Genomic DNA, 27,829 nt, shown 5'->3' on the forward strand with positions numbered 1-27,829 from the left:
TATTGATGAGTGAGTATTCATGAGCTTGTATGTTTGTTTATATGAGAGCATTGATAACCTCTGTGTGACCTCGCAGCACTCCCAGTCTGCAGTCTCTCTGTATCTACAGCCTGGCCAACACTGAGGCAGGTCAGGCTGTGGTCAACATCATGGGCGTCGGAGTGGACACCATCAACGTGGTACTGGCGGCTCAGCCCAGCAGGTAGGAGAGAGTGTGTGTGTGTGCGCGTGTGTGTGCGCGTGTGTGTGCGCGTGTGTGTGCGCGTGTGTGTGCGCGTGTGTGTGCGCGTGTGTGCGCGCGTGTGTGCGCGCGTGTGTGCGCGCGTGTGTGTGTGTGTGTGCGTGCGTGCGTGTGCGTGCGTGTGCGTGCGTGTGCGTGTGTGTGCGTGCGTGCGTGTGTGCGTTCGCTTTATGCTTTCATCCTTTTTGACATTTTTCTTCAACTCTGTCTGTCTTTGTCTTTCAGTAGTGGGAGCTGTGAGGGTCCTGGCCAGGTGTTAATTCAGACGGTGAAATTGGCCTTTTCAGTCACTAATAACGTCATCAGACTGAAACCACAGTCGGACACGGTTTCTCCTCTGGAGCAGGCGCTCACACAGCACGGTGAGAAAACACGCGTGTGCTTTTTTGCAGATACTCAGTGTCTTGACCTTATTTTTCATCACTGATGATAACGAATGTGTTTTGCTGTGTTATTGCATCGTAGATTTTGAAACAAATACTCTTAATTTTATTTATTTATTTTCATATATTGTTGTTACTGATTTAATCTAATTTCTTCCATAACTGTTAAACTTTATTACCTCTTTGTAAAGCACTTTGAGCTGCCACTGGTATAAAAAAGACTTCCCTAAATAAAATTTGTTATTATTATTATTATTATTATTATTATTATAAGTATTAGAAATACACAATATTTTGTCACACAGTAACAAGGTCATATCCAAAAGTAATAGCATCATGTTGGTGTGTTGATATCCTTACTGTAAATCTTTCCCATCTATAATAAAACAATTTTAATTCCAGGTGGCCATGGCAACAACCTGATAGCAGTTTTGGCTAAATATATTTACCACAAGCATGACCCAGCACTGCCGAGACTCGCCGTCCAGCTGCTGAAGAGACTCGCCTCGGTAAGGGTCGACAGTTGGCTCTCCTGCTCGTGATAGATCATTGATTATTTATTACTCTTTGATTGCTGAATCGATGATCTTTTTAAACGGTGTGCACTAGTTTTCCTTCATTGTTTCCATCCCTTTTCCAGAATTATCCTGATAAGAGCGCACAGGCTGTTAAAACCTAAATATTTGGATGTTCACAGAATTGAATGAAAAGTTTTTGAATGTAGAAAATGTTACTGGCCAGAAATTGACAGTAACATACAGACATCATCTCTACCAAACAGCCGAACATGGCATTACTGACCGTGAATGAACGAAACGGTGTTTCACAAACATTTCTCAAGCTGAATAATGCTAAGAAAAAATACGTTCTCATGTGGGGAAACTGAACAATCTGGTTCAGATGGCTTTTTTTCTGGAGCCAGTGCTCAAAATGTGGATTTTTACTGGTTTTTACTGCAGTAAGCTGATAATTAGGGAATGTATTTATAAGGTAGTGAAGTCAGCTCCTGGTTATTGATGTCGTTCCCTGATGTCTTGCTGTCCCATTCCTGGCTGATGTGCTCGTCTTGCGCTTGTTGAATTTGACTCTAATCACTGTATTCTGTGCAGGTGGCTCCCATGTCTGTCTATGCGTGTCTGGGCAGCGACGCTGCAGCGATCAGGGACGCGTTCCTCACTCGACTTCAGAGCAAGACTGTCGACCTGCGCATTAAAGTCACCATCCTCGAGTTTCTCACCGTTGCAGTAGAAACGCAGCCTGGACTCATCGAGCTCTTCCTCAACCTCGAGACCAAAGACGGCAGCGAAGGGGCAAAGGTTGGTCACTGGGACTGTGTTATCCCTCCTTCTACATATCGTTTGACTGAAAAGCCAGTTAGGCAGTTGCGTCTATTTGAATACAGATTCTGTGCTTTAACGCTGCAACGTTTCCTTTTGTTTGGGCGCTTCTAACCTTTTGATTTCTGATGTCTGTGTGTCTCGGTGGACGTGTAGGAGTTTTCTCTGGGTGAGTGGAGCTGTCTCGCTGTAGTCCTGGAGCTGTTGGACTGTGAGCTGCAGGGGCAATACTGGTGTCCCCCTCTGTTACAGAGAGCTGCACTGGCGTTCTTGCATGCCCTGTGGCAGGACCGCCGAGACAGCGCACTGTCTGTACTCCGGACCAAGTGAGTGGGACGTGGCTTAATAGGTCTCAGAATGTGTGCAGCTGCCACTAACTGCAGGGAGAGTAGCCCTGCGTTCACGTCTGCAGCGATCGCTCATCGCCTGAGGGAGTTTCTGAACCTCCAACTGACCGTTGGTTGTGATTATTTTGTATTTAATTTCCTGTCTGTGCAGTTTGTGAGGAAAACGGTCTGTAGTCTTTCCGGATGCTGTCTGTCTGTAGCCAGAACGTCACCATTATTCCACCTCTAGTAGGAACAATTATCTCGGAGCCAAAAACAGGGTGCACTGTTTCACAGTGGAGGAGGTAAAACGTGTACTAGCTGCTGAGTGCTCAATTAATATAGCAACCATGACTCCTCCTGCTTCACGTCTGCAATGTACGGAAATCGCATCTCTCATTAAAAATAAATAAATGACCTCTGGCCGCTTTGTTTCGTCACGTTGCTGCCGGTGTGAACGCAGGGTAACCGTTCCTGCAACGCTGTGGCCTGGAAGGGTCCCAGATTGACGTCCTTCACTTACTTGTTCAGACATGTACGTACACACACTCTCTTAGGTGCTCACACAAACACTGCCCCACTTGTCTTTCTCTTCAGGGAGAAGTTCTGGGATAATCTGACCACACCTCTCTTTGGGACCCTGCCACCCCCGTCAGAGACCACTGAGGTGGGTTCATTAATGGGATCGTGTTGGGTAGCGTTCGTTTTGAAGCAGAATTCTCTAATGCAACACATTTGAGGTGCATTTATACTGATTACATACCGATGTAGAGCACCTGATCTAAAATCAGATTTTTTCGTAAACCCAGGATGTGGATGCTTTCTGTCATTCTAGCTCATCTAAAATGACTGTATCTGGGATGGGCAGCGCTAATCGATGGACAAAACGTTCCGTTGCATGTTTAATGTTGTATTTTTATAACACAATCTTTCTTTTGTCTAACAAATCTGTTAAATAATATCTTGCGCCTTGTTCTGTTTAGCCATGTGTTCTGGAGTCCTGTGCCTTTGTGATGAAGATTATAGGTCTTGAGATCTACTATGTTGTCAGGTAAGATATTGTTATGCACGTAAAGGACTTCACACAGAGTGTCATTTATTCAGGTGACATTCATTCGAGCATGTGTGACGAATAGCTTGCACATTAAACACAGTGATTGCATTGAGTGTGTTCTTTATTTTGATGTAGGAAAAATTGTATCCAGATATTTTGCTTTTTTTTTTTCCCGCTTATTCACATCGCGTTCTGTGTGTAGTGGCCTTAATGCTCAAATATAAAATTGCCATAAAAATATAAATCTTTTGCCATCTTCTGCTGATGTTCCACAAACACAAAATGATTGTGTTTAATTGCCTATTCAAGCCTGGTGTAACGTGAGAATCTATAATGCACTTAATCAGTTTAAAGAATGAAACCATTGACGGTTGTTATGAGGTCAGAGATGTGCAGCTCTGTACTGTGTGTGCTGCAGTGGTCAGCTGGAGGGCTCTCTAAAGTCAGCGCTGCAGCGGCTGAGCTCCCAGCGCCGGTATGAATTCTGGTCTCAGTATGTGAGGGAGCTGGTTTGTGCTGCCTGTGAGGGAGAAGACGGGGGAATGAGGTCACTTTCGGAGTCTCAGATGCTCATCTCGGCCTGGAGGACCCTCCTCATACTCTCCACCAGCCACGTGAGTCATCTATACTCCTGCACATTCATTCTCCTCATCCTCCTCATGAGTCACGCTTGTTTTAATCATTCTAAACTGTGTGTTTGTGCGTGTTTGCAGTCTGAGGTTATGCAGCTGAAAGAAGACTCTGTTAGACTGAAGCTGTTCATGGATGTTCTAGAGGGAACCAAAGCAGCAGTAAGTCTGTCACTGTCCGTTCAAGCCTTTGAAACTAATGTTCAGGCATTACAAGTTTATCAGATATCATGTTTGTGTCCTGCTGTCGTCCTTTTAATGCTTTACAAATGAATCTAAGCTCTGGAAATTAGGGGACGTCAAGAGAGGAGAAAATGAATCCAGCTGGTTAGATCAGGATGACAGCGGGCTAAGCAAGAATAAATGCTGGCACCAGCAGCTGGCTAGTTAATGCAGCTGGTCACAGTAGGTCAGAGAAACTGAGGTTTGTTGTCGGGGTTCAGGAAAGTGACACAATAAAAAAACAAAAAAAAACTGCGTAACGTCAGAAGGATCTCCTTTGTTTGGCCACCCTTTCTTCTGTTTTCTTGCATGTTGATCCAGTAAAATGACACTGTCTGATGTTCATGCGACGTGTTATCGGCAAATTGATCGGCCGTTTCCTAAAAGTTGTTCCATGAAGTTGAGACTCCTGTTGCGCTCGAGTTTCAAATGAGCCGCAGTCGTCCTCGTCATGCAGTTCAGTTGTTTGGCTTGAAACGTACAGTAAACTAAATTTCACAGAGTTGAAAGTTGGCCGTGTGAAAACAGCCGTGGACTGAAGTGTGTCTGTCCGTGTGTCTCAGTTGCTGATGCCTCAGTCTGTAGCGTGTCTGCGTCTGGGCTCCATGATGGCCACCCTGCTGCTCGTCCTGCTCAAGCAGTGGAAGAGGTGCGTGTGAGGCCTGGGCAGTATCCCAGTTTTTATCATCAGTACTAAAAAAAAACGTTTTTTGACTAAACTAACTGGAATTACTGTAGCAAACTATGTAAATTGTTGAATACAAAGATAAGTACTGACATTGTGTGTTGAGGTTATATTTTTTGCCATATTGTTGCATGAGGCCAAGACCTGTCTTAATGTTTAAATCTCTCTCTCTCTCTTGCGCACTCTCTCTCTCCCTCGCTCTCCCTCCACCCCACCTCTTTTTTTTTTCCCCTCCACCCCCCCTCTTTCACTCTCTATCTGTCTGTCTGTCTGTCTATCTCAGTGTGCTGGTTTCAGCTCCTGCTCTGTTGCCTCCTCTCTCTCTGATGCTGGAGAATGTTCTCCAAGCAGATCAGCAGCTGATGGAGAGAACCAAAGCAAAGCTCTTCTCAGCTCTTATATCTGCCCTACACATTCAGGGCCTTAACGGTAAGTGTGTGTGTGTGTGTGTGTGTGTGTGTGTGTGTGTGAGGGGGAGACAGAGAGGGGGGGGGGGGAGGAGACAGAGAGGGGGGGGGGGGGGAACAGAGAGAGGGGGGGAGACAGAGAGAGGGGGACAAATAGGTGATCAGTGTTTTTTGTTCAAGCTTACCAGTCTATTTAAACTGCTGTAAAGCCTCTGGGACAAGGTATTACAATATTTGTATATTAAATATGTAACAAAGTAAAAATAAATAAATAAATAGAGAAATAATAAAACACGGCTATAAAATCGCTGGTCAGAAATATTTGAGAATATCTGAGGCCTAATATTGATGATTGCGTGATTGACAGCCCTCTGTCCAGCACTCCCAGTGTACCGTGTCACCGAGGTACAACGAAACACAGCGTATCAGCGCGAGTGAAGCAGGAGGAGTGAACTGGGCTCTACGTCCACAGGTGGTGTTATAGACCCCACTGTGCCCTCTCACTCAAAACGTTATCCGGCTTGTATATGGAGTCGCCTTAAAGGAGGTCCAGATTCGCTTTACTGCTTTAAAGCTTTGTGGGCAGACAAACCGCATCAGCCTCGTGTTTGGTGTGAATACCTCTTATGTACGTACTTCCCAGGATTAGGACCGTCGCCGTTTACATACAGAGAGGAGAATGTGGTCAAAATACATCGGCCATTTATTGGACATGGGAAAGTAATTCACAGGATGTTCTGAGTGCTTGTTATAGTGCTGTGCGTGCAAAAGCAAGACTAACCTACTTGGAACGAAAGCAAGTTTAGGTCTTAGACTTTAACAGGCAGAGCACTTTTCTGTGTATGACAGTAAATCTCAAAATTGAACTGTTGCTCAGGAGGAGAGATTACCCAGCTGCCCCAGCTGCTGCTGTGTGTGTGTGAGACGGTCCAGGACGAGGCCGTGGCTTTGATTGACAGCACGCGGCACATTACCCAGAAAAGCGATGCCCAGGAAGACAGCATGGAGACCGACACGCCACGCAGTGTGCAGAAAGACCAGAGAGACTCGGTCAGTAAGTGTGTGATGTAATTAGCTGATGGTTTTTTACATTTTTTAATTGTTTATTCTCTTCACTAATTTGCTTACGATACTGAAAGGGTGGCTGGGATATAAGCCACTTAAGGTTGTGTGTTAGTGACTATCACAGTTAAGGGGGTTTGGACATGAATGGGAAATTCAGACTAGAATAATGCGCCGGTGTGCAATAATGAAGTTTAATGTAATTTCTCTAAGAAGGAGAACGGTTTGTTTAAAGTGGCGATCCAGCCGAAAACTTGTACTTTGAGTTACTTGTAGTGTTGCGCAGTGTTCTCCACCACGGCGTTGTTCTCCACCACGGCGTTGTTCTCCACCACAGCGTTGTTCCTCTCAACACTTTGAGAAAATTTAGTTTTTTATTTTCTATCAATATATTATTATTATTATTATTATTATTATTATTATTATTATTATTATTATTATATTTTAATGTCCTTCCACTTCAGTACCCAGCACATATTACGCAAATGTCTTTCAAGCTGTAGGAATCGCTGTGATGGCAACCAACCCTGCCTGCTAGCTTAGCCAGTGATCTGCAGGCTCAGAAACAAGCCATGCTGGCTTTAGAGTAACTCCCTGCCTCAGTCATGAAGCAAAACCATAGGAAGCAGTGATTCGGTCTTTATTTGGCCCAAAATGGACACCAGACACCGGTTTTAACCCTTTCATCCAGAAAAAAGAAGCCAAAGTGAGGTAAAGTGCCTTAATAGCCAGGTAGCTAGCTCTCTGAACAGAAAAGAACATCCACTCCAAAGCAGTTGTAGAGTTCCTCCAGACTTTGAGATAAATCATCAGAAGGGAGTTTTAACGACTCTTGAAATCAGAAACACCTTGTCCTGGAGACGACTGGGTGTGAATGAGCACGTCTGGAGTGTTGCTTTAACACAGGGCTGTGGTGGTTAAGTTGCTTAATGAGATTCTCTCTCTCTCTGTCTCTCTCTCTCTCTCTCTCTCTCTCTCTCTCTCTCTCTCTCTCTCTCTCTCTCTCTCTCTCTCTCTCTCTCTCTCTCTCTCTCTCTCTCTCTCTCTCTCTCTCTCTCTCTCTCTCTCTCTCAGGTGTGCGTGTTGGCTCTGCACCTGTCTAAAGAGCTGTGTCGGGCGGATGAGGATGGTGAACAGTGGCTTCAGGTGATGAGGAAGCTGCCGGTTCTGCCCTCAGTTCTCAGCGCTCTAGAACTCAGCCTGCGCTCCAAACAGAACCTTTACTTCACTGAGGCTGCACTGCATCTGCTGCTCACACTAGCCAGAACACCACAGGTACACAAACTCGCCCACTATTCCACTCACTAGTGCATTCAGTCTCATCAGCACAAATTCTGCACCAGCTCATATGAATGTAATGTTAGCCTGTGATTTTTCTCTTGTTATATCTAAGCACTGCTTCCACCAAATGCCTCGCCAGTTAAGTGATTATGCTTGTGTTGTTGTTCTGGCGCTGTAGGGGGCAGCAGCAGTGGCAGGTGCTGGAGTGATTCAGAGTATCTGCCTTCCTCTGCTCAGTGTGTATGAAGGTCCAGCAAACGGAGCCACACAGGTACAGAGACTCCCTTCCTTCAGTACGGGCTCGGCAACTCGCATGTTAAGAGCCATTTTGTCCCTTCAACAAAAATCAAACCAACTTGGAAGCCACAATATTTTACCATCTTTACTGTAATATATTAAACAATAGTCTCAGTAACAAATATAAACAACAATGCACTCATTTTGCTCTGCTTTAAGCTTCACCTCAGCTATGGCTGCTTTCCTTGCATCTCCGGCATAAAACTTTTCCGTGGAAGTGTTTCTTGTAAAATGCCGCCAGCTTCTTGTTGGAAGTCACTCATTTGAATTTTCCTGTTCCACCTTAAATGATGCCGCGGTCACATTTTTCTAAGTACAACAGGAAATTTCAAACTAGAATCTCACTTCATCTTCACGAAGGAGGGTTACTTTACCTAAGTATCTAATTCTGCTGTGGGGCCACAACAGGGCAGGAAAAGAGCTGCATGTCCACCTCTTGGACCAGCAGGTCATAACTGCTCTGTCGGGTCATAGCTAAGACCAGTCTTCAGAGCACTTTACGCTCAACTCACCAACCAGTGATACTTGCTGAGCAAAACTGCTGCGTGCAAATGCTGCTGGCAACTTGCCAGTTGTTTGTACAGTTGCATTTCTCAGCCTTTTTGAGCTACAACCATCTAAAGATGTATTTTTTTAGGGTTTATGACCCCCTCCCTCTCAACTCACCCCTGAGACCCCACAACACTTCTCATATTCTTATGTGGGAATGTGGAGATTTATCTCTGGAAGAACAGAATAGTCTGCTTCTGCTGTAAACACTAGCTGCGTTGCTGGCTTTGCTGCTACTCCTAGTATGTTCAAGGTGAGGACTTTATCACACAGGATGGCCACTTAAAGCACAGATGAGAGTGAGAGAGAGTTCTGGCTCCAAGTAAACAGCCACTTTGGTTTTTAGTTTGAAACGTATATGAAAATTTGCAGACATCTGACGACTTTTTCCAACCTCAGTAATTCTGAACGAAGTGATGTTTCTGCTTTTCACACCTTTACAGTGTAGTTAGTAGGTAGCCAAGTAGAGTTAATATACATGTATGTTATTAAAGTTTGCTGTTTTAAAGATTGCACTGTGCCAGTTAGAAGTTTTGAATTTACCTGAATTTTCAAATATAGGGCACTTTATAAAGACAAATTCTATTACCTTTTGGCTTTAAAACCTGCGGACATGACACAGATTTATTATAGAAACAACGGCCCTGTGGCTTCTATTAGAATCGTCACCTGTCTTGGGGAAAAGTCAGCTTATGATCAGCCTACAGACCGTTCTAACCCAGGGCTGGAGAACACTCCGGCGTTTTTCAGTGTGGTCTCTATTGGCTGCGTCTGTAGCTGATGTTCAGTTACATCTTGTATAAGAGCAGAAAACCACTTCACTTGAGAAAAGACTCTGAAAGACTCTTCTAATAGAAGCCACTGGGCAGTCAGCAGGTTGAATACAGAGATGTTGAAATTTCTGTCTGTGGTAATTGACCGTGTGCTATAGATGCAGTAGAGATGACGCTGAAAATGCTGTAATGTTCTTTCAGTGTGCACGTTTGAGGCGTTCGCTCTTTGTCTCACTTGGTTTTTGTGCTTTTTCCTTGTTCATAACTCCCCCCTCCATCTCAGGCGTTCTCCCGTAAGCCCCTGGATGCACCTTGCTGGCCGGGTGTATATCGTCTCTGTCTCTCTCTGATGGAGAGTTTGCTCAAGACGCTGCGCTACAACTTCATCAACGAGGCTCTAGACTTCGTAGGTGTTCACCAGGAACGTATTCTTCAGGTAGGACTGTGTGTGTGTGTGTGTGTGTGGTTTTGGTGAATGAGGCTCAATGTTGCTTGGTAACCACAGCAGTATGTTAACAAACTCCATGATCTTATAGCAGTCAATATGTGTGTTTCAGTGTCTGAGTGCAGTGCGGACTGTACAGTCCTTAGCGTGTCTGGATGAAGCGGACCACACGGTGGGCTTCCTGCTGCAGCTCTCCAGCTTCTGCAAAGAGTGGCAGTTCCACCTCCCACAACTGCTCAGAGACGTGCAGGTACACCAGCACACAGTCACGCAGCAGATGAAAGACGTGTCGGTGTGCTCACATACCTGCTTCAGCTTCACAGTACAGTTTATTTTCTCATGTTTCAGGTGAATCTGTGTTACCTGTGTCAGACATGTACATACCTGCTCCACAGCAAGAAAATGCTACACCACTACCTCCAGGTGAGGAACCTTCTTCACGGTTCTTTCCCAAATTACTTTACAACATTAAGTAGGTTATTACAGACGTTTCTAAAGAAAGAAAAAAAAACAGTAAAAATTTGAAACTTACTTTAGTTTTTTGCATCAATTTTTTAACTGTTTGCTTTCCTCACAGGCAAAGAATGGGGAAGCTCTACCTCAGGGGTCCCATCCACAGCGAGTTCTACAGCCCACCTCTAAAGAGCAGCCACTGAGTGGAGAGCGAGAGGAGGCGGAGTCTAAAGCATTGCAGGCGGTGCAGTGCAGCCTTCTGAAAATTTTGAGCAAAACACTGGCAACTTTACAGCACTTTACACCAGACTGCTGCCAGATACTGCTGGACCAGGTACACACACACACACACACACACACACACACACACACAGTTTAAGAAATGAGGAGAAAGATGTGTCAGTTCTGTGACACAAGATTTTATTCCAGTATGAATCTGCAGTGTCTGACTGATGATGGAGTGAGTGGTCTTCTGTAATTGGCTGAACCAGGAGATCTGCTTTGTGTGTTGTTTGGCTTAACGCTGACATGAACTTGCTGAACCAGGCTATGAACTTCCAAAACGGCAAATCGCCAAAACCAATCAGCCAGTTAGTTCAAATTACATTACACAGCTTCTGAGACAAATAATTCAGGTCCAGTAATTCAGACTCCACTACAGTCAAACATTAGATCAACATAAAATGCAGCTGCATTTGAATGACCACTCTAATATTTTGTGTGTGCATGTTAGTCCATGGACCTTGCAGAGTACCGAACCCTGTTTGTGCTGAGTTTCACCACTCCTGCCTTTGACTCGGACGTCGCTCCATCGTTTGGAACCCTGCTGGCCACCATCAACGTGGCGCTGAGCATGCTCGGAGAGGTAATATCTTTCACAGAGTATAAGACGAGATGCATGCTGGTGGACTGCATGCCTTTCCTTATGAATTTATAGTGGCTTAAAATGAATTTGTTTATTGCTTATAGTTTATTCTTTACAGTTAAACTGTTTTTATATTTTGAACCAGAATGCTAGTTTGCAGTCCATGTATGTTTTATGGTTTATTTAGGTTTATTTACCTAAATATTTTATTTATTTACCTGTTATTCATGTAAAGATTTATTTGTATGTTTTTTTGTTTCTTCCTCAGATCGAGAAGAAAAAGGAACCGGCAGTCTCATCAGAGGAAACGCAAGCATTGAAGTGAGAAAGCTGCATGTATTTACCTCAAAATCAAATACAGTCAGCTAGACTCAGCCTAGTCCTTTAGCTCATCACTGAAGGTGTTCCACAGAATTTATTTTGAAATTGAGGACTATTTATCTGTTTAGAGGACCAGCTGATAAACAAGTATCCTACTCAGCGTTTCTTTATTCTGTCTTCTGTTTGGTCTTTTTGTATGACTGATTCTGTCTCCTGCTCGTCTCTGTTCAGGTCCCTGCTGATGTTTTCAATGGAGAACTGTTTCTATGTGCTGATCTCGCAGGCCATGCGCTGTCTAAAGGACCCGGCCGTCCTGCCCCGAGACAAGCAGAGAGTCAAACAAGAGCTCAGCTCTGAGCTGGTGAGTCTGTTCCACCTGCAAAGCCATCTTACCACATCTGCACAAACCTACAGTCTGAATAATCACCACATCTGCACAAATTCTGCTTTCATTCCTGTCCTGCAACTACATGCTTTACATATTAGTTTCACAGTACTTAGTAATTCATTGTAGGAATAATAAGCATGCAGTATAAAGGGGTTAAAAAGACCCAACACATGTAGCACTTGGATGTCATTCAGATTCAAATTCACAATGACTGGCACCCTGACGGGCCAATGGCATTATTCTGGAGCGTCACAGTAACAGATATGCAGCCAGTGTGGAACGAGACTGTACAATCTATTGGAGGCAAATCCAGCCAAAAAAGAAATTAAAATAATAACAATAAAATGTAAAATAAAAACTCTTTTTGCAGTTTAATTTTTCACATAAGCACAAATCACTTGTGACAAAAATTAAAATTAATTTAAAACAGCTGTCATTTAATTTTAGCCATTACTCTCGTATTTCATGGCCCTAAACTGGAAAAAAATAGAGAAATGCGTAATACGTGTCACAGCTCAAATCAAAATTCAATGTTTACGTTTTACTTATTTCTTTTTCAGAACAATAGGCTGCATATCTGAAAAAAGGAAAATGCTAAATGGATAAATGAATGTCAAAGTGACAGTTTGTGATTGTTTTTGGCGTCAACGCACTTTGTGTCAGAATGAAAAGGCAAATGCAACATCGGTGCCGCCTGTTGGAGATTGACTTTTCATTTTCAAGTTAACCAACATGCAAATATATGTTAAGACTAGGTGGGGCTGCTGGGTACATTTTATGACATTTTCAGACCTCAGAACGGCATCATTGCTAAAGGTAAATGATTACGAGTCCCAAGAAAAAAAGACGTCTTACATCTGGAACTGAACCTGAACATCAGACTAAACGACCTCAGAAAAGACAATGTGTGTGTGTGTGTGTGTGTGTAAAAATAAAATAAATGAAAACTATACTTTTTACTCACTTTTTCCAGAGCACGTTGTTGACGACACTCTTCCGTTTTTTCCGGCGTGGATCCCCCTCCTCCCCAGCCAGCGGCCTGCTGCCCTCTCCCCAGACCAAACCCACCACGACAGGGGCAAAGGTCACGCAGGAGGGCCAGGAACCCTTCATCCAGTTGGTGCAGGCCTTTGTGCGGCATGTCCAGCGCTAGGAGAGGACACACACATGCAAAATTCACTGCAGACTTGTGCACTGAGTAATGCTCATATTTGAAACAACTACCGCTTCAGAGAACCTTCATTAATCTCGGGGCTCTAAAGTCAGAATGAAGAATCTCCTTCTGAGCCACAGTCTGGTTCAGATGAAGGAGCCACGCGTTCACTGTGACATTACCCGTGTGTTCTTGTTTTGTCGGAAAACGTGATGTGAAGTCAGTGAGGGACCGTTTTTTTTTTTTTTTTTTTTTTTTGGTGTTTCAGTTCTACTTTACCTTGTTCATATCTGTCCCTGAACTGTCACAGGGCAAGTGTATTTTAATAAAACATTGCATGCAGGTCTATAGTGAAGAACATAACTACAATATTTAATGTTTCATATCAGCTGCACTGTGGTGTCGGGCAGGAAGCAGGGATATATATAAGGGCCTTTACTGTTATGGTCTTGCATTTCATTTAAATTTCTCAGCCTGTTGTACTTTTGCTTATAAATGGTTTGTGTGAAAAGTTTGTTGTACTTTTTGAAAATACACAACTCACCTGTATGTGATGAGACATTAAAGTTACAAGCAGGGCTTGACAGTAAAATTGAAAAAGGTTTCAACCTAAAATATATAACCTAAAAATGCACTTGTTAAACTGACAGTTTGTCATGTTTCAAGACATCAACATCAAAATCCCTGTTTGTGGCTTTAAAGTGTTGAAAGGAACATGATGTAAAAAAGACGAGGCACATCTATTCCTCTAATTGTGGGCTACGATTAAAAATCAGTGACTTGTATAGAGTGTGAGTTTGGACCCAGCACGGGTATCGTACCGCCGTGTTTGTGTGAAATTAAGGTGCTACAGTCAGTTTCCCTGCTGAGAGTCCACAGGCCTAGTTTTATAGGCAGTGGTTTGATGCTGGTTTAAGCTTTTGACCTGACTGACCTGACTCAACATTGTGACTGAGGTTTCAAGTTGAAATTTGTTATTTCCGACTCTTGATTGGGTTCATCTGTGAGCCCTCGCTCCAACTCAGAAACCCAGGCAAAGCCTGTGTGTGCGGAACGAATGCAACGTCTTTAGCAAGGAAAACTATCGGAGAAATGAAAACTATCGGAGAAATGAATGCTAATGGGGACTATATAGCGTTGTCTAACGCTACCTGGCCTTTAAGCCTTGATTTATTATTTTAAATAGTGTTTTTGGGTGAAATATTCTTGTAATTAGTCTTTTCTGGGAACTCTAGTGCCATCCATCTTTTTATGGCTGAATGGTTTGTACATTTTACTGTATATGCACCTACAGTGTACGTTTGTTTCCATAATTTCTTGCTACTTTTGTTTTATATTACAAAGTGGCCGTTTCACTGGATGCCAATATTTCTACCAGCTGAAACAATGTGTTTCTGTCCCTATAGTTTGTTTATACAATAATAAAGGATTTACAGAATACTTATTTAAAATATTTTGAAAATGACAGCATGGCATGAGCGTCAACACATGAAAATATCACTGTGAAAGATGCAGAACCAAAGCAGAGTATTTTTGGAATTGTACTATTTTAAGTTATCCTCACTGATGACTTGTAACTTTTTTTCTGCATTTTTATACAATCCTGTCATTTTTTATTAAATATTTACAGGACAATTCTATGAAAGCTACTGCAATCTTTTTTTAAATGTTGCTGATATAAAATGCCTATATAAATGAGATTTCTCCCGTAACAAGTTAGACTGTTTACCTTCATTGCTGATCACAAACTACTTACAGCAGATCATTCAAATTAAACCAAAACTACATAATATACTGACTTTATATATAATGGCTGTACATACATGTACACAGCAGCACTGCTGCGTCTGATCCACTCGTAACAGCGCAACACACACTAAGACCACGATGTCACTGCAGTGCTAAGAATGATTGGAAACGACCTTTAACTGGTAAACCACGATGGTCACTTCTAAGGCTACAGGTTTACTTTTCAAACAATACAGCTTTATAATCTTTGAGATTGTAAAATGTCAACACAGCGTGTTCAAGCATTTATAATCAAAATAAATCATAACACCTAGCACAAGAAATACCAGATTACATAATACCTTACACTTCTGTGCATTCTGAACTGTTGTCATGCAAATTAATTGTAAAAATGCCTTGTAAGGATCACAAAAGAAAAGACTTGCTCCTCAAAGTGCTTGGAAAGTATCAGCACTGTACGAAACCCTCCAAAGTAAGCAGCCAAAGTTGACAAATTGCACCAAGTTACTGAAGTGTGTGCATTCTGTCCTTTAATTTAAAAAATCTGAATGTCTCCACATTTACTCCATCTAATTTACTGCCAATTAAACTTGGAAAGGACCTTCAACTGTTGCACAGAAACCACTTACCTTTCAAAAATCACTGGAAATGACACTGAACAATCCACAGAAACACCAACTTGAATTAAATTGTAAAATCATCTTTTATTTTTGCACCCAGGTACGACTATAACCTTACTACTGTGTGCATTTTTGGACCGTCAATTCACCTTCATACAAAAACTCGTACATCCGTCAAAAAATGTCTCCACGTCTTCTATTACACCCAAGACGCTGAGAACACTTACTGGATAGTGCTTTTCATTGGTACGTGAAAACTACCACTAAATGTCCAAGTTTTCCTTTCTGAAAAAATAAAGCTCTGTTTTCCTTGACATCAATTAGAAATTGCCTCTAAATGGTGTATTATGAAATGTATCATAAATTCTTTCTGGGGAAAAAAAAAAACTAAGTACACCAAACCCAAAGGTCCTAAAACTGTAGGCTTTCCTCTGAAAAATGACCGGACAGTCTGCTGTAGCACAGTCAACTACAGCCTTAGATGCACACATAAAAGGTTGTTCTTCAAGGATTCTGTAGTAAAGAAAATGGTTCTATACAGAATCATGAACACGGAAAGAACCTTTAATCAAAGTGTTCTTTACATCATAAAATGGTTCTTCAGATCGATGGAGAATGTGTTTATAGATGGTTCTACATAGAACGCCTTTTTGAAACAAGCCAAATAACTCTTGGTACTGTATAGAACCCTTTTTGATAAATGTGTATGCACATTTTAGACCACTCTCAAACTCCATTAGATTTCTTCCAGGTACCGTTCAGTCAGTTAGAAAATTCATCTTGGAATCAACTTTTCACTGTTGCACATAAAGTGCTCTCGCCACCTAAACTAGAATTTTCCAAAAAATTCAACTTCATTTCCCTTAAATTACTGGAACCACACACACACACACACACACACACACACACACACACACACACACACACACACACCACCTAAACCACTTATCCTTCTGGACTGCAGAAGCCTACCCCAGCTGTCATTGGGCGGAAGGCAGGATACACTCTGGACAGGTCGCCAGTCCATCCCAGGGCAGACAGACGGAAAGATTACTGGAAACAGCCATACACTAAATATTTTCTTTAACCTTACAAAGAAAACAGAATGACTAGGTCAAGAAATTACTTTTTATATTACACGAATTCAAATTCACAAAACTTTCATTTTGTTCAAATCTCTAATGCTTATGGTATTTCTAGGATGTAATGACCTATTTTTAAAGCTCAAAATGTGGATATCGGAGACTCAAATGCTGAACACCTGAAGTATAAACTGTCCATGACTGCAATGATGATCAAGGACAAGGCTGCAAAGACTGTTTTTTCTTTTGCAGAGAAAACAATTTTCTGAATTTCTCTTTAAAACCCAGCCACACAGACGACACACGCTCACTGCTACCTGTTTGTGTCACAATTATTCACAGCCTGCAGCTCCCTGGCTTTCCTGGGTTCTTCCTCTTTCCTTTCAGCTAGCTGTTCTGTCTCAACTCTGGGTTCTCCACTGCTCGCTTCAGTTTATAGGTTTCCTGCTCTAACTCGTCAGTGTCCTGAAGCTCTCCACACACAGAACCAGGATCAAATATATGGTTCTATTGTCAGAGAAACAAAAAAGTCAATCAATTTCACTCCAAGCCTCTTCTTTTACAGTAGAACTGCTGTGAAGCCCTACAGGAGTTGAGATAAAACACCAAATATTTTATCCTCATTATTTATTATTATTATCTCCAGACATTTCAAGTGTTTTCTTGTTCCGTTTAATTTAGGAATGGCTGTAATTGTACCTGTAGAAGCCCTAAAGCCTTTATTACTTCAATCTAGTTGTTCTTTTCTTAAATAAAAGACTGGATACTGAGTCAATGACAAGGTGTTTTAATGTATCCGTACCACTCCTGTGCAGACTCCCACAGTCTTCAGGCATCTGAAAAGTACTACAGGTCACACGACAGACGTGCTTATCAAATGAATGCAGTATAAAATACAACATTAAGAGCTAAAAGACTGTGAGGAAGGAAAACTTTTGAAAACCACTCAAAGAAAAATAAAAATTCATTAAATACAAAACTAAAACACATTATTTACATTATTTTTAGCCCAGGTATTACAATAAAAAAACCTTTTATAGGCCAGACTAAATCTCAATTTCACGGTCAATGTGCAAACTCATCTCAGATCTCCACAACTGTCTGCGAGTACCTCAACAGGAAATCCTCAAAAACAGAAAGGTGGAGAGTCGGCAAGAATCTCTGTTTCAGACATGTAACTATTAATAGGTAATAAAGATCAGGGTTTAGTCATGATCGACAGCTTAAGTATCTTCAGTGGGTTTAATATGTAATGACAGATTTCTAACAGCTGCAGTGGGAGGAGTCATCACTGTGTCGTTCCTCGCTGGATACAGAGTTTCTGGAAGAATTTTGCTGCGGTGTGGATGCGCCTCTAGGGAGAGAATGTGTTGGCTGATTGGCTACTGGGGATTCAGTGGGATTTCCTAGAAGAAAATAAAAATAAAATAAAAATAAAAACCTCTTTAGAAACTTTTGAGCTTCCTATGAAACCTGAAACAATCCATGCATGTCCAAGACCACACATCAAGATCCAAACCCCACAGTGCAACTGCTGTCAACGTGTGACGTACAACGCCTCTTTGAGCTCAAAAGAAGAGACAGATACGCAACTTGGGCTCATCTTGACTGAATGAGGTATGTTTTAGCTGTAAGAACTGCAGTTTCATGCAGATTAACACATTTCACAACTACAGCTAGAAAATAAGAAGAATATTGCACATGCTGTGAATTTCTCTGCCATAATAATGTCATGCAAAGGGACAAAAAACCTTTTTACAGTCCTGACACTCACATACACACACACACCCTCACTAAAACTAACCTTCTGTCTGTAGGCCTTTTAGCCCAAAAACGCTGAGATAATTAGACTGTGACAGAAAGATTACACACAGAACAGAAAGAGAGATCACAATTATTAATCATGCTACCATAAGCAAAGTTATTATTTATTTTTTTTACATAATACCATTTGTTAAAAGGTATTTTTAAAATTACAGTTCCACTAATTTTCTTATTTCTGCATAATTAAATGTTTAAAATGTACACAAAGTCAATAAGAGTGGTTTGTGAAGGCGACAGGAACCAGACATGTTAAGTGTTTAATAACTCTCTAAAAGATTGATCACATTAAATAATTACATAAAATGGTACAAATATGTCGCCTTTGGATCAAAAAATAAAATGCCTATATATGCATTGTAGATATTGTAGATATTGTGACCCCTGTAAAGAAACCTAAGACATGAAAAACCACTCTGAATGACTTTGTTTACATCTGAATAAGTGAATTCTGTACATGTTTTGAAATTTTGCAGGCATTAAAATACATTACTTTTGCTATGGCAACAAGGAAGGAATGATTAGCTGGATTTTGAACCTTAGGCTCACTGGAGATAATGTACATGTAAGTCCAAGCTCTTCTCTCAACCAAACTATTTTCCTGGATGATAATTATTGTTTGATTTGTTGTGTTAGTTTTGGACAGAACAATGTCCTCAACAGTGTTAGTAACACTGAGGCAGGTTGTGCTGGATTGCAACCTCACCTCAAGGTTTCCTCTGGCTTTCTTCAGTACTCCATGAGTCAAGGAGACTACAGGAAAAAACAAAAATAGATAAAGCACTAAATTACAGGACGTGAGTCTGTTAGGCTAAGAGAATGTGTACATGAAATTGTTGAAAAGGAGAAATACATACATTCTGGTGTATTTATGTACGTGTGCGCACGCGTGTGTTTGTCTGTCTTACGCTGGTCAATGATGATCCGTTCCATGCCCTCTTTAAGTTGATTGGAGGTGCGCAAGCGTTTGACTGCTCCTGTCAGCATCCTCTCCTGCTGAGATAACCTGCTCTTCAGGCAAGAGATTTCACTCCTCAACACCTCATCCTGCACCAGGAACAGAGAGAGGGGGGGAAGAAACAACATTCAGCAGTAGTTTAAGTGTTTAAGCAGAGTGTGTAGGTCATCAGTTCTCCTAGAAGGAGAAGAAATCTCTTTTTGTGTTTCGTCCACACTGCAGGTGTGAGCGCAGGTGGAGGAGTGTATTACCTGCTGCATGTTTGTGAGGTCTCCTGAGGGAAGAGATACTCTCCAGAGCAGCTTTAACAATCTCCCTGCCTCCTCCAGCACCTGCTGCATAGTGTTCACACTCCCTGATAAAGCCTTGCATTCAGCTATCTAAAACATCCACACAGAAAGAGACCGACAAACGTACAACAGAAAAAAAAAGAAAATCAGACAGAGTGTCTGCACATACCTACTGGTCTTATTTTGTAGTTGTGTATCTATAGCTACTTTAAGTATGTGTTGTTTTTCTTACCCTGTTGCTCTCCTGTAGCCGAGTGTCCATGGCTGCGTTGAGTCTCTTTGCTTCACTTATCTGCTTGCGGAGGGCGTTGTAGTCCTCAATTAGGCCCAGAACGTGTCGCCCATGCCGATCTGCCCACAACCTATGACCCGGCACCAACCGTGATGGAGCTGGAGAACCACTTCTCACAGAGCTACCACTATCTACAAACACACACGTACACAAGTCATCCACTGCCCACGGAGTGAGAGCTGCCTATAAAAATCATGTTCCAATGTTGGTCTACTTTTTTATACTGTAGAAATTCCAGATTTCAATGCAGAGAGAGATATTCCAACAAATTCAAATTGTATTCAAAAATACAAATTCAAACAGAACGTTGTCATTTTAGCCATAACTGATCTGAAAATCACATGCTGTATGAAACTGAATCAGGCTTGTATTTCTTCCTGTTATGAGATCAAATTCACCTGCAAAAATATATTAAAAGAACAAAAGGAATAACATACCATGAGAGGCACTGCAGGCATCCGTATGATGCATCCCTGATTTACCTCCTTCATCTAAGAGAGAGAGAGAGAAAATGAAAAGTGTTTTATTAAAGATCTCCTACAGAAACTTTGGGCATCACCTTGAATAATTCCCCAGGAATTTATCTATTTGTCTTCTTGGGTTTTGAGGTCAGATAAACAAGAGCAGCTTTGTAGCTGTTAGGAGTGCCTTGCATTGGTACCTGTTTTATGCAGTAGGTAGTTGATGTTGATGGTTGACGGGGGATCATTGCGAGTTAGCAGTTGTTGCTCTAGTTTGTGTCTAAGTGCTGTGTTTGTCTGGATGCTTCTCTCCAGCTGCAGACGGAGTCTCCGTACTTCATTCAACAACTCGCCCAGATCCACCTTACCAGAGTCAGAACCACTATGTTCGTCGCCTGGGAGCACACAGGTATATGAAGGCAAACAAACACACAACCATGTAGTAGCCTTTTGTTTTTCAGCATAAAATGTTGTCATATGTGCAATTCTTGTAAACATCCTAATCGTGTAAAGACTCTTTCGCTTTTTGGCTTTATGTTATTAATTTTTGTAAAGAATAGAGCTCGTTTTTTATCTTTGTTTTTATTTTTATTGTACATACAGTAAAAACTACAAACTTTGTTAAGAAATTAAGAACGTTGATACTTTGTTAATTCTCTTCTTATTACTCTATTACTGAGTTGCTGAGCTCGCTGCTGTAAACTTTCCCTATGATGGGACTAATAGAGGATTATCTTATGTGATATTTCAACTCAATTAAAACTATTACTGATGTGAAACCTACAAACACTGAGTATGTATATCAACTGTGTAACTGTAATTATACATGTGGAGGAGCTGGGTACCTGTATGTGTGTGTGCAGAGTTCTTGATCTGTTCGTGCACTTGGAGCTCCACTTGTACTGACTGCAGGAGCTGCTGAGTGTCTGCCAACTGCTGTTTCTGGAGTTTGCTCTCACACTGCAGTCTACACACACACACACACACACACACAGGATAATTTTACACAAACTGCACATTCATTAACACGGGCAAATTAGTGTGTTCAATGAGTGCACATGTAAGACGAAACGCTCATTAAACAATTACGCATCCTCTCATCATTACAGCTCATAAACATAAAAAAGTACACAGTCTCTTACCCTGTCATCTGATACATCACACACACACACACACACACACACACACACACACACACACACACACACACACACACACACACTCTCCGTTACACTGCTATAGTGTTACTGGAAAAAGTTATTGTGTCAATGTATATAAGGTCCTTCCAAAATATTCTTGTTAGACTAGACTCCTGATCCTGCCGATTGACTGTTGATCCACTGCGCTCTGTATGTGGAAAGAGTCTCCTGACTCTTCTTGTCGAATTTCTAACACCTGTAATCGGCTGTTTATATGCATGTTTTCCATGAAATGTGTCATGTAAATGTGTGTGTACGCCTGTTAAGCTGACTTGACTTTACCCCCAACTTTAGGCCCCATTCTCAGTCTGGCCGAGCACTGACTGGCTGTAGCCAGAGAGAAAGCTGAAGAGTGTGAGGGGCACAGGCTCAGATTTCTTGTCTCCTGATTCAGTCCAGTCAGGACTTAATCAAAAGTTTAATTATTTTTTAACCAGACACTAGATGTAAGAGGTGTAGTAGGTATATACTAGTCTATGACTCAATCTGATTGGATTCCTCTAACAGCTAATGAAAATAGCTTTTAAGATATAAATACTGAAACAAAACAAAGAAAAAGGCTGAGCAGACACGTGTACAGTGGAGCTTGTTAATGAACTTAGCTTGAGATGCAAGCACAATTAAGAGCATATACATCAAAAACGCAAATGTCTGGTAATGAAAAAAGGCACATGTTTGTATGAGGTTAGCGCATTCAGCTCAGCTCCACTTTAAACATATGTAGTAAATAATAAGTTGTTTAGCGTATGATCCCCAGTATATGTCACCAAAAAAGGTCAGAAATAATCAGTCTGTCAGAACTTTCAAAGTTGTTCTGTGTATTCAGGGCTGTGTATGTAGGTGAATGTGTCATGTGATACCTGTATAGATCTGTAAATGCCCCTTGTTCGTTACCTGTACAAGTTGTCCTGCAGGTGTGCATGTTCTTGACTGAGTATTTCACACTCTCTTCTGCTCAGCTCCAGTTTGGCTGTGCGCCTGGCAAGAGTCTCTCTCAGGCGATCATTCTCTCTGTGTTTATCTACATTTACACACCACAGTCAGTGTTAACTTCTTAAAATTAAAATACCATTAGATTAGATTACCATTAAAATTAGATAGAGAAACATTTTATAATATCTATATGTATTATTATTTTAAGTAAACTGTGGATGTGTGTCTACCTCTTGCACCCTGGTTAAGCTGTTCTTTAAGTGAGCGGTTCTGAGCCAAGAGTAAGTGGAGCTCACTCGATAGCTGAGCTGGTTCTTCTGATCCAGCAATAAAGATGTTAGTAGCTGCTGGAAAACATAAAAGCCTTTATATAGAAATAAAAGACACAACTGTATCTTTATCTTTATACAGTGTTTTGCATTTTCTTGTAATCTAAATGAGCGTCATCCTGTGTATGTGAATTTTAAATACCTGGGTCTCTCTCTGCCTCCAGCAGTTTTCTCTCTAGCTGCTCACGTAGTCTCTCATTTGTGCGGATTGTCTCCTCCAGACGCTGACGTAAAGCTCGGATCTCCTGCAGGTGTTCTGACAAAAGATCTAAGACAGAAAGAGAAAGACAGACAGACAGACAGACAGACAGACAGACAGAGAGAGAGAGAGAGAGAGAGAGAGAGAGAGAGAGAGAGAGAGAGAGAGATGGAAAACAAGGCAAAAAACAAAGGAAACCAGATATGAGCACATGAGATCAAGTGACAGTGTGTTCATAATAAAATGACAAAAAGACAAAAACTCTGACTTAGACAAACCAAACACACACACACACACAGTACCATACACAACCATTCCCCTTTACCTGAGCTAATGCACTTGTTGCTTGATTCCTGCTGAACTTGGAGCTGCGGCTCCTGCTTTCTGTCTGTAGTTTGGCTCTGATCATGTGTGTGTGCTGGAGATGGGGTCCGCTGACCATGTGTATTTGTGAGGACAGAGCGGGTGAGGTCGAGCTCACTCCTCAGTGTAGCATTAAGCTCTTCACTGCTCTTCAGTTGTTCCTGCAGACGTCCATTCTCCCTCTGCAGCATTCGGATGCTCCCCTCAGACAAGCCCACTAGACCAGACACACTCCCTGGGAATGGGGAAGTGGCAGTCTCCGAAACAATCACTCCATTGGTGACCTTAGTACCTACAAAAACAAAATATGGTTATGCTCCAACTACAACGTCTATTCCAAATAATACTGAACACACATAATTAAAGACAGCTTCAGAGAATTGAGAACAAAAATACTGAAAGTATACCCCAAAGATTAAAATACATAACATAAATAAACACATAAACAAACCAGCCAATCAGAATCACAAATCAACACACTTCTAATCTGTAATTTAATTTGATATACAATTACAAATTTCAGATTCTGACCACAACACAGTAATTTTACCTTCCTCTTTAGCAGCTTTGAGAACTTTCCTCCATCTACCACGAGAGACCCCATTCTGCAGCACTTTCACTTCACTCATGTTTGTGGGCTTCGCAATCAAAAAACAGCTACAATTTTAGCATTAGTCTAGTCTCAGTACTGCTTTTACTACTTATTATTTAACTATATTACCTTAGTCTGAATACTGCAGTTAAAAGTTTGCCTAAATAACACTTACAATTTCTGAATCAGCCCTCCTGGGATACCACTGTTAGAATATAACATTAACCTAGCCTTAACACAGACTATTATACTTTCAGTGTTAACCTAGTCCCTATACTGTGTTTACAATTAAGGCAATTAATTATGGTTTCAATGATAGCCTAGTCTTGCCTTAACTGCTGTCACAATATTAGAGATGGCCAAGCCTGAACAGCGATGTTATAAAATCAATAATAAGTTAATTTCAATATTGCTGTCATAATTTCAGTGTTAAAGCAGGCTAAAGTCTTAGTCTTAGTTCAGTCTTAACAATGATGTACTAAACTACAATATCAGGCTAGCCTGAAACTGCTCTGAAAATGTGAGTGCTAGTCTAACCTCAGTATTACTCTAACAATCTAAACAACAATAGCCTTAATACTGCTTTCACATTTATCCACCCTGAACATCGCTGTCACAACCTCAACTGTAGCCTAGCACAAACACTGCTGTTACAGGTTCAGCAATACCACTAGGACAGCCCAGCCGCAACACTGCTATTACAATGTCAACATCAGCCTAGCCTCAATACCACTCCTAGAATCTGAACACTGGGGTTGCTTCAAAACTGCTGTAACAATTTCAGCATTAGCCAAGCCTCAAAACTGCTGCTATAATAATTAATTTCAGTGTTAGCCTAGCCACAACAGAGCAGTCACCACATCATCAAATTCACTGTTACAGCTTCAGAGCAGGTCTGAGACAGTTTACAGACACATAATCACAGAAGAATACAGAGTTTTGAAGCAGAGGTGGTAGCCCAGTCTAAATAGACCTCATACAGCCGACATAACCTCAACTGCGCAATGCAGTAAAATCCAGTCATTAGCTCAGTTTCCAACAATATGCAGTGCAGAATCTCTGAAATGTAGTCCAAGTCCGTTCAACTGCAAGGGTGGTACTTTGGCTTCAGTGTCAGCCTTGTCTTGCTACATACATCCACCCACGAAAAATGTCATCCTGCTAATTTACTTTGAGCGGAATCCTAAACCTGCTGAGGCTCAAGAGAGATAAGGTGCCTTTTAGCTTAAATAGCCTCTGCCTGTCAAATGATGCTAGTTTAGATATAGCAGATTTAGCCTTCCTGGTCTGCAGTACATCACTCTTCCAAAAACACACCGTTTACCTGCACAGAGCCATATCAAACTCTCAGCAGGCAAGGAGGAGTGGTCAAACAAACACACATTAATGAGTGATGCAGCTCTTCAAGGCCCAGCTTCAGAGCTGAGAGGAGAGAGGAGATTAAACCAGATAGAACTCATGAATAATGTATCTGTGAGGGCTTGTAACAGGACACCAGTCACTTTGCTAGACCTCTCTGCTATACAACGCTCAAAACACTTGAACAGACAGCGGCGTGGATTAATGTAAAGTAATAGCTATTAAAAAGGGTGGGGCGTTGATTCGCACATCTCAACCACAGGGATAAAACATGCATATTTAATATGAGGACAGGTTCCAGCTACACAGACACACAAACACACTACCTACCCCGAGATAACCCCGAAGAGGAAAATGAGAGAAGCACTTTTCATCTGTTTCTGTCAATCACTGGGGCCTACCCTATTGCTTCCCTCCTGCAGACAGGAATCCATCAACTAACTGCCCAACTGCAATGACCTGGTTCATCTACTCATCATTTGAAAACCAGTGTGAATTTACAAAACAAAACAGCACCCAAGATGACGTTCATTCTGTGCAGCTGGAAAAGCCACTTTATTTTATACTAACATTTATACTACTTACGTTGTTCTCAGTAACATTTGTTCTCAATGAGCCATATTGTTCTCTGTGAACATCTACCCTTCAGGTGAGGTCTGTTCTGCACAATGCCATCACCTCTCATGACCATTAAGCCCATTGTGATCTAAAAGGTTTTGGGTGAGGGAGAGTGATATGAATAATTTAACTCTTCTGTGATCACCTGAAATCATTATGTTCACCCACAGACACCAGACTTCAGTAAACCTTCTGTGAAGTTCAAAAATGTTGGTTTGAAGCAAAATTGAATGAAGGCAAAGATGTGTAACATTACAGGGCATTACAGGGCAGAGAGATTAACTGAATCCAAGTCGCAGAAAATTTCATCCGACTATGATTTTTGGGTAACCATCTAGGCTACCGTGAAATCTTAAAAGTGATGGAAGAAACAGGCTTGATTTGACAGAATTGCCAATAAAATAAAAGAAAGCATGCACTAAAGTAATCATATTAATCTTTTAATGTGTTTACTTTCATCCTGTATACATTAGCATGTTTTCTTACATTTACAGCATTTAGCAGACTTACAAGAAGTGCTTTGTCTATCTGGAGAAAGTATCTTTGCTGCAAAATTTTAGAGAGAAAGCTAGTCCTGAGCTCAGATAGTGCTACAAACAAAATGTCACTATTGATACCCAGAGAAAATAAAGTTGAACACAATACATTACAAGCAATACTTTATTTAGTGCTTATTTTTTTCTTGTAACGTGTGGTCCACATCCAGTCTAAATATGTTGTCTAGCTTCAGAATATTCTGTAGTAGCGCAAGGGAGCACTTTCATGTGAAACTGACAACAAATCCGATGTGAAGAAAACGAAACAGTAAGACAAGACGGATTACTCGATAAGCAGCTATGATGAATTCATCGTTTTTCTTTTAAGCACTTCAACTAAAGGACGCGCACACTTGGTTCAGCCCATTCTATTTAAAGCTCTGCTTCTGCTTGTTGCACCTCTTATTTGAAGATGTATTCATAAGTGAGAGAAGCTAAAAATTCGAGGTTCCTCAGCACAGGGAGGAACTGCTTACATAGTTTGAAAAGCCTGGAATCACATGAGAAAATGCACTTCCTGGAGGTGAGATACGCTGGGAGTGAGATCTCATACCTATAGAGGTCTAACTCTACTGTGGTTGGAGGTTTCATTGCAGTGTGCTGCGTCAATGAATGTGTTTGAGTTTTACCTGTGGACGCCCTGCTGAAGGTATGTGTGCGGAGGGAGGGAGGACTATCATGAAAGGAGGCGGTCCCATCGTTAGAGATCCTGTCACTCATCTCAGAGTCCGAGTCCTGATGTTTTCTTGCAGCTCGGCCATGCAATCGATCCTTCAGCTGCTGGATTTGCTTGTCCTTCTCCTGCAGCTCCGCAGAGAGCCTGACACACGGACATACACAAATGAGCAACTAAGCCATAGAGCAGCCTTATTTTAAAATTTACATTACAGAGTAATTCAGAGTGAAACCAAAGGCTGTGAACTGTTGACTCCCCAAAAACGCCATCAAACTCAGTAAGAAAGCACACTAAAAAGCATATTCTCTGAAAAGGTAATCTAAGTGAAAGATCTTCTTGAAAAGATCACGACTGGTCAGAAAGAATGGTCAAACCTGAGGGAACAGCAACAATGGAGTAACTAATTCCAGACCAGTTCACTGTGAAAGAACACCACACTGGAAAGTAATAACTGAAGGATAAGTCACATGCACTAAAGATATACAGGCGAACACAGGCAACTCTGAAAAATCCAACAAACATTTCACGCAAACAGTGAACCAATACATGGAAAGTCAGGGCTGGGTAATATGACTATATTTATGATTATTATGATAAAGTGCATCATAATATGTCGCATTTCTGAGCATACTGTATATATCACCAGTACTTGATCTGCATGTTTAACTGCAAAAATCAATAATTAGTCGTGTTTAATTACATTTAATGCAGCACAGTGGGCAAAATGTTGAACATGAATCACCAAATTCACAGGTTTGATGGTCATTTTAAATGTGCTACTACTTTGTCTGTTCTGAATCATTAGATGTCAAATAAACTTAATTTTTTGCCATATCACCCATCTCTATCCTGATCATACAATGAGGAAAATTTAGGTAACA

General features: G+C 41.4%; 2 protein-coding genes across 7 annotated transcripts in view; one reads left to right on the forward strand and one right to left on the reverse strand.

The window, feature by feature from the left end:
* Positions 1-14,511, forward strand: part of nup188 (nucleoporin 188) — a 32,166-nt gene extending 17,655 nt beyond the window's left edge. Inside the window, exons 22-43 of the mRNA XM_037546298.1 lie at positions 77-202; positions 467-603; positions 1,027-1,133; positions 1,734-1,940; positions 2,118-2,287; positions 2,885-2,954; positions 3,271-3,338; positions 3,760-3,955; positions 4,055-4,132; positions 4,756-4,841; positions 5,161-5,306; positions 6,162-6,334; positions 7,421-7,621; positions 7,806-7,898; positions 9,530-9,682; positions 9,804-9,941; positions 10,040-10,114; positions 10,269-10,478; positions 10,878-11,009; positions 11,278-11,330; positions 11,562-11,691; positions 12,692-14,511. Coding sequence (XP_037402195.1) covers positions 77-202; positions 467-603; positions 1,027-1,133; positions 1,734-1,940; positions 2,118-2,287; positions 2,885-2,954; positions 3,271-3,338; positions 3,760-3,955; positions 4,055-4,132; positions 4,756-4,841; positions 5,161-5,306; positions 6,162-6,334; positions 7,421-7,621; positions 7,806-7,898; positions 9,530-9,682; positions 9,804-9,941; positions 10,040-10,114; positions 10,269-10,478; positions 10,878-11,009; positions 11,278-11,330; positions 11,562-11,691; positions 12,692-12,871 — 2,929 coding nt within the window. The 3' untranslated portion in view covers positions 12,872-14,511. The remainder of the gene's footprint in view (positions 1-76; positions 203-466; positions 604-1,026; positions 1,134-1,733; positions 1,941-2,117; positions 2,288-2,884; positions 2,955-3,270; positions 3,339-3,759; positions 3,956-4,054; positions 4,133-4,755; positions 4,842-5,160; positions 5,307-6,161; positions 6,335-7,420; positions 7,622-7,805; positions 7,899-9,529; positions 9,683-9,803; positions 9,942-10,039; positions 10,115-10,268; positions 10,479-10,877; positions 11,010-11,277; positions 11,331-11,561; positions 11,692-12,691) is intronic.
* A 2,582-nt stretch (positions 14,512-17,093) lies between these two features.
* cdk5rap2 (CDK5 regulatory subunit associated protein 2) overlaps positions 17,094-27,829 on the reverse strand; it is a 53,857-nt gene continuing 43,121 nt past the window's right edge. For 4 of the 6 annotated variants that reach the window (XM_017685483.2, XM_017685484.2, XM_017685481.1 and 1 more), the window contains 14 exons: positions 26,902-27,092; positions 23,130-23,459; positions 22,748-22,873; positions 22,507-22,623; positions 22,238-22,364; positions 20,990-21,111; positions 20,345-20,539; positions 20,121-20,174; positions 19,624-19,814; positions 19,353-19,481; positions 19,052-19,190; positions 18,850-18,896; positions 18,127-18,172; positions 17,094-17,728 (listed from right to left, as the gene is read on the reverse strand). In XM_017685483.2, the coding sequence (XP_017540972.1) occupies positions 17,586-17,728; positions 18,127-18,172; positions 18,850-18,896; positions 19,052-19,190; positions 19,353-19,481; positions 19,624-19,814; positions 20,121-20,174; positions 20,345-20,539; positions 20,990-21,111; positions 22,238-22,364; positions 22,507-22,623; positions 22,748-22,873; positions 23,130-23,459; positions 26,902-27,092 (1,957 nt within the window). In that variant the 3' untranslated portion in view covers positions 17,094-17,585. The remainder of the gene's footprint in view (positions 17,729-18,126; positions 18,173-18,849; positions 18,897-19,051; positions 19,191-19,352; positions 19,482-19,623; positions 19,815-20,120; positions 20,175-20,344; positions 20,540-20,989; positions 21,112-22,237; positions 22,365-22,506; positions 22,624-22,747; positions 22,874-23,129; positions 23,460-26,901; positions 27,093-27,829) is intronic. The other 2 variants (XM_017685480.1, XM_017685482.2) reach the window with 2 other exon arrangements.

This window comes from Pygocentrus nattereri, chromosome 16, assembly GCF_015220715.1.
Source record: "Pygocentrus nattereri isolate fPygNat1 chromosome 16, fPygNat1.pri, whole genome shotgun sequence".
NCBI classification, from domain to species: domain Eukaryota; kingdom Metazoa; phylum Chordata; class Actinopteri; order Characiformes; family Serrasalmidae; genus Pygocentrus; species Pygocentrus nattereri.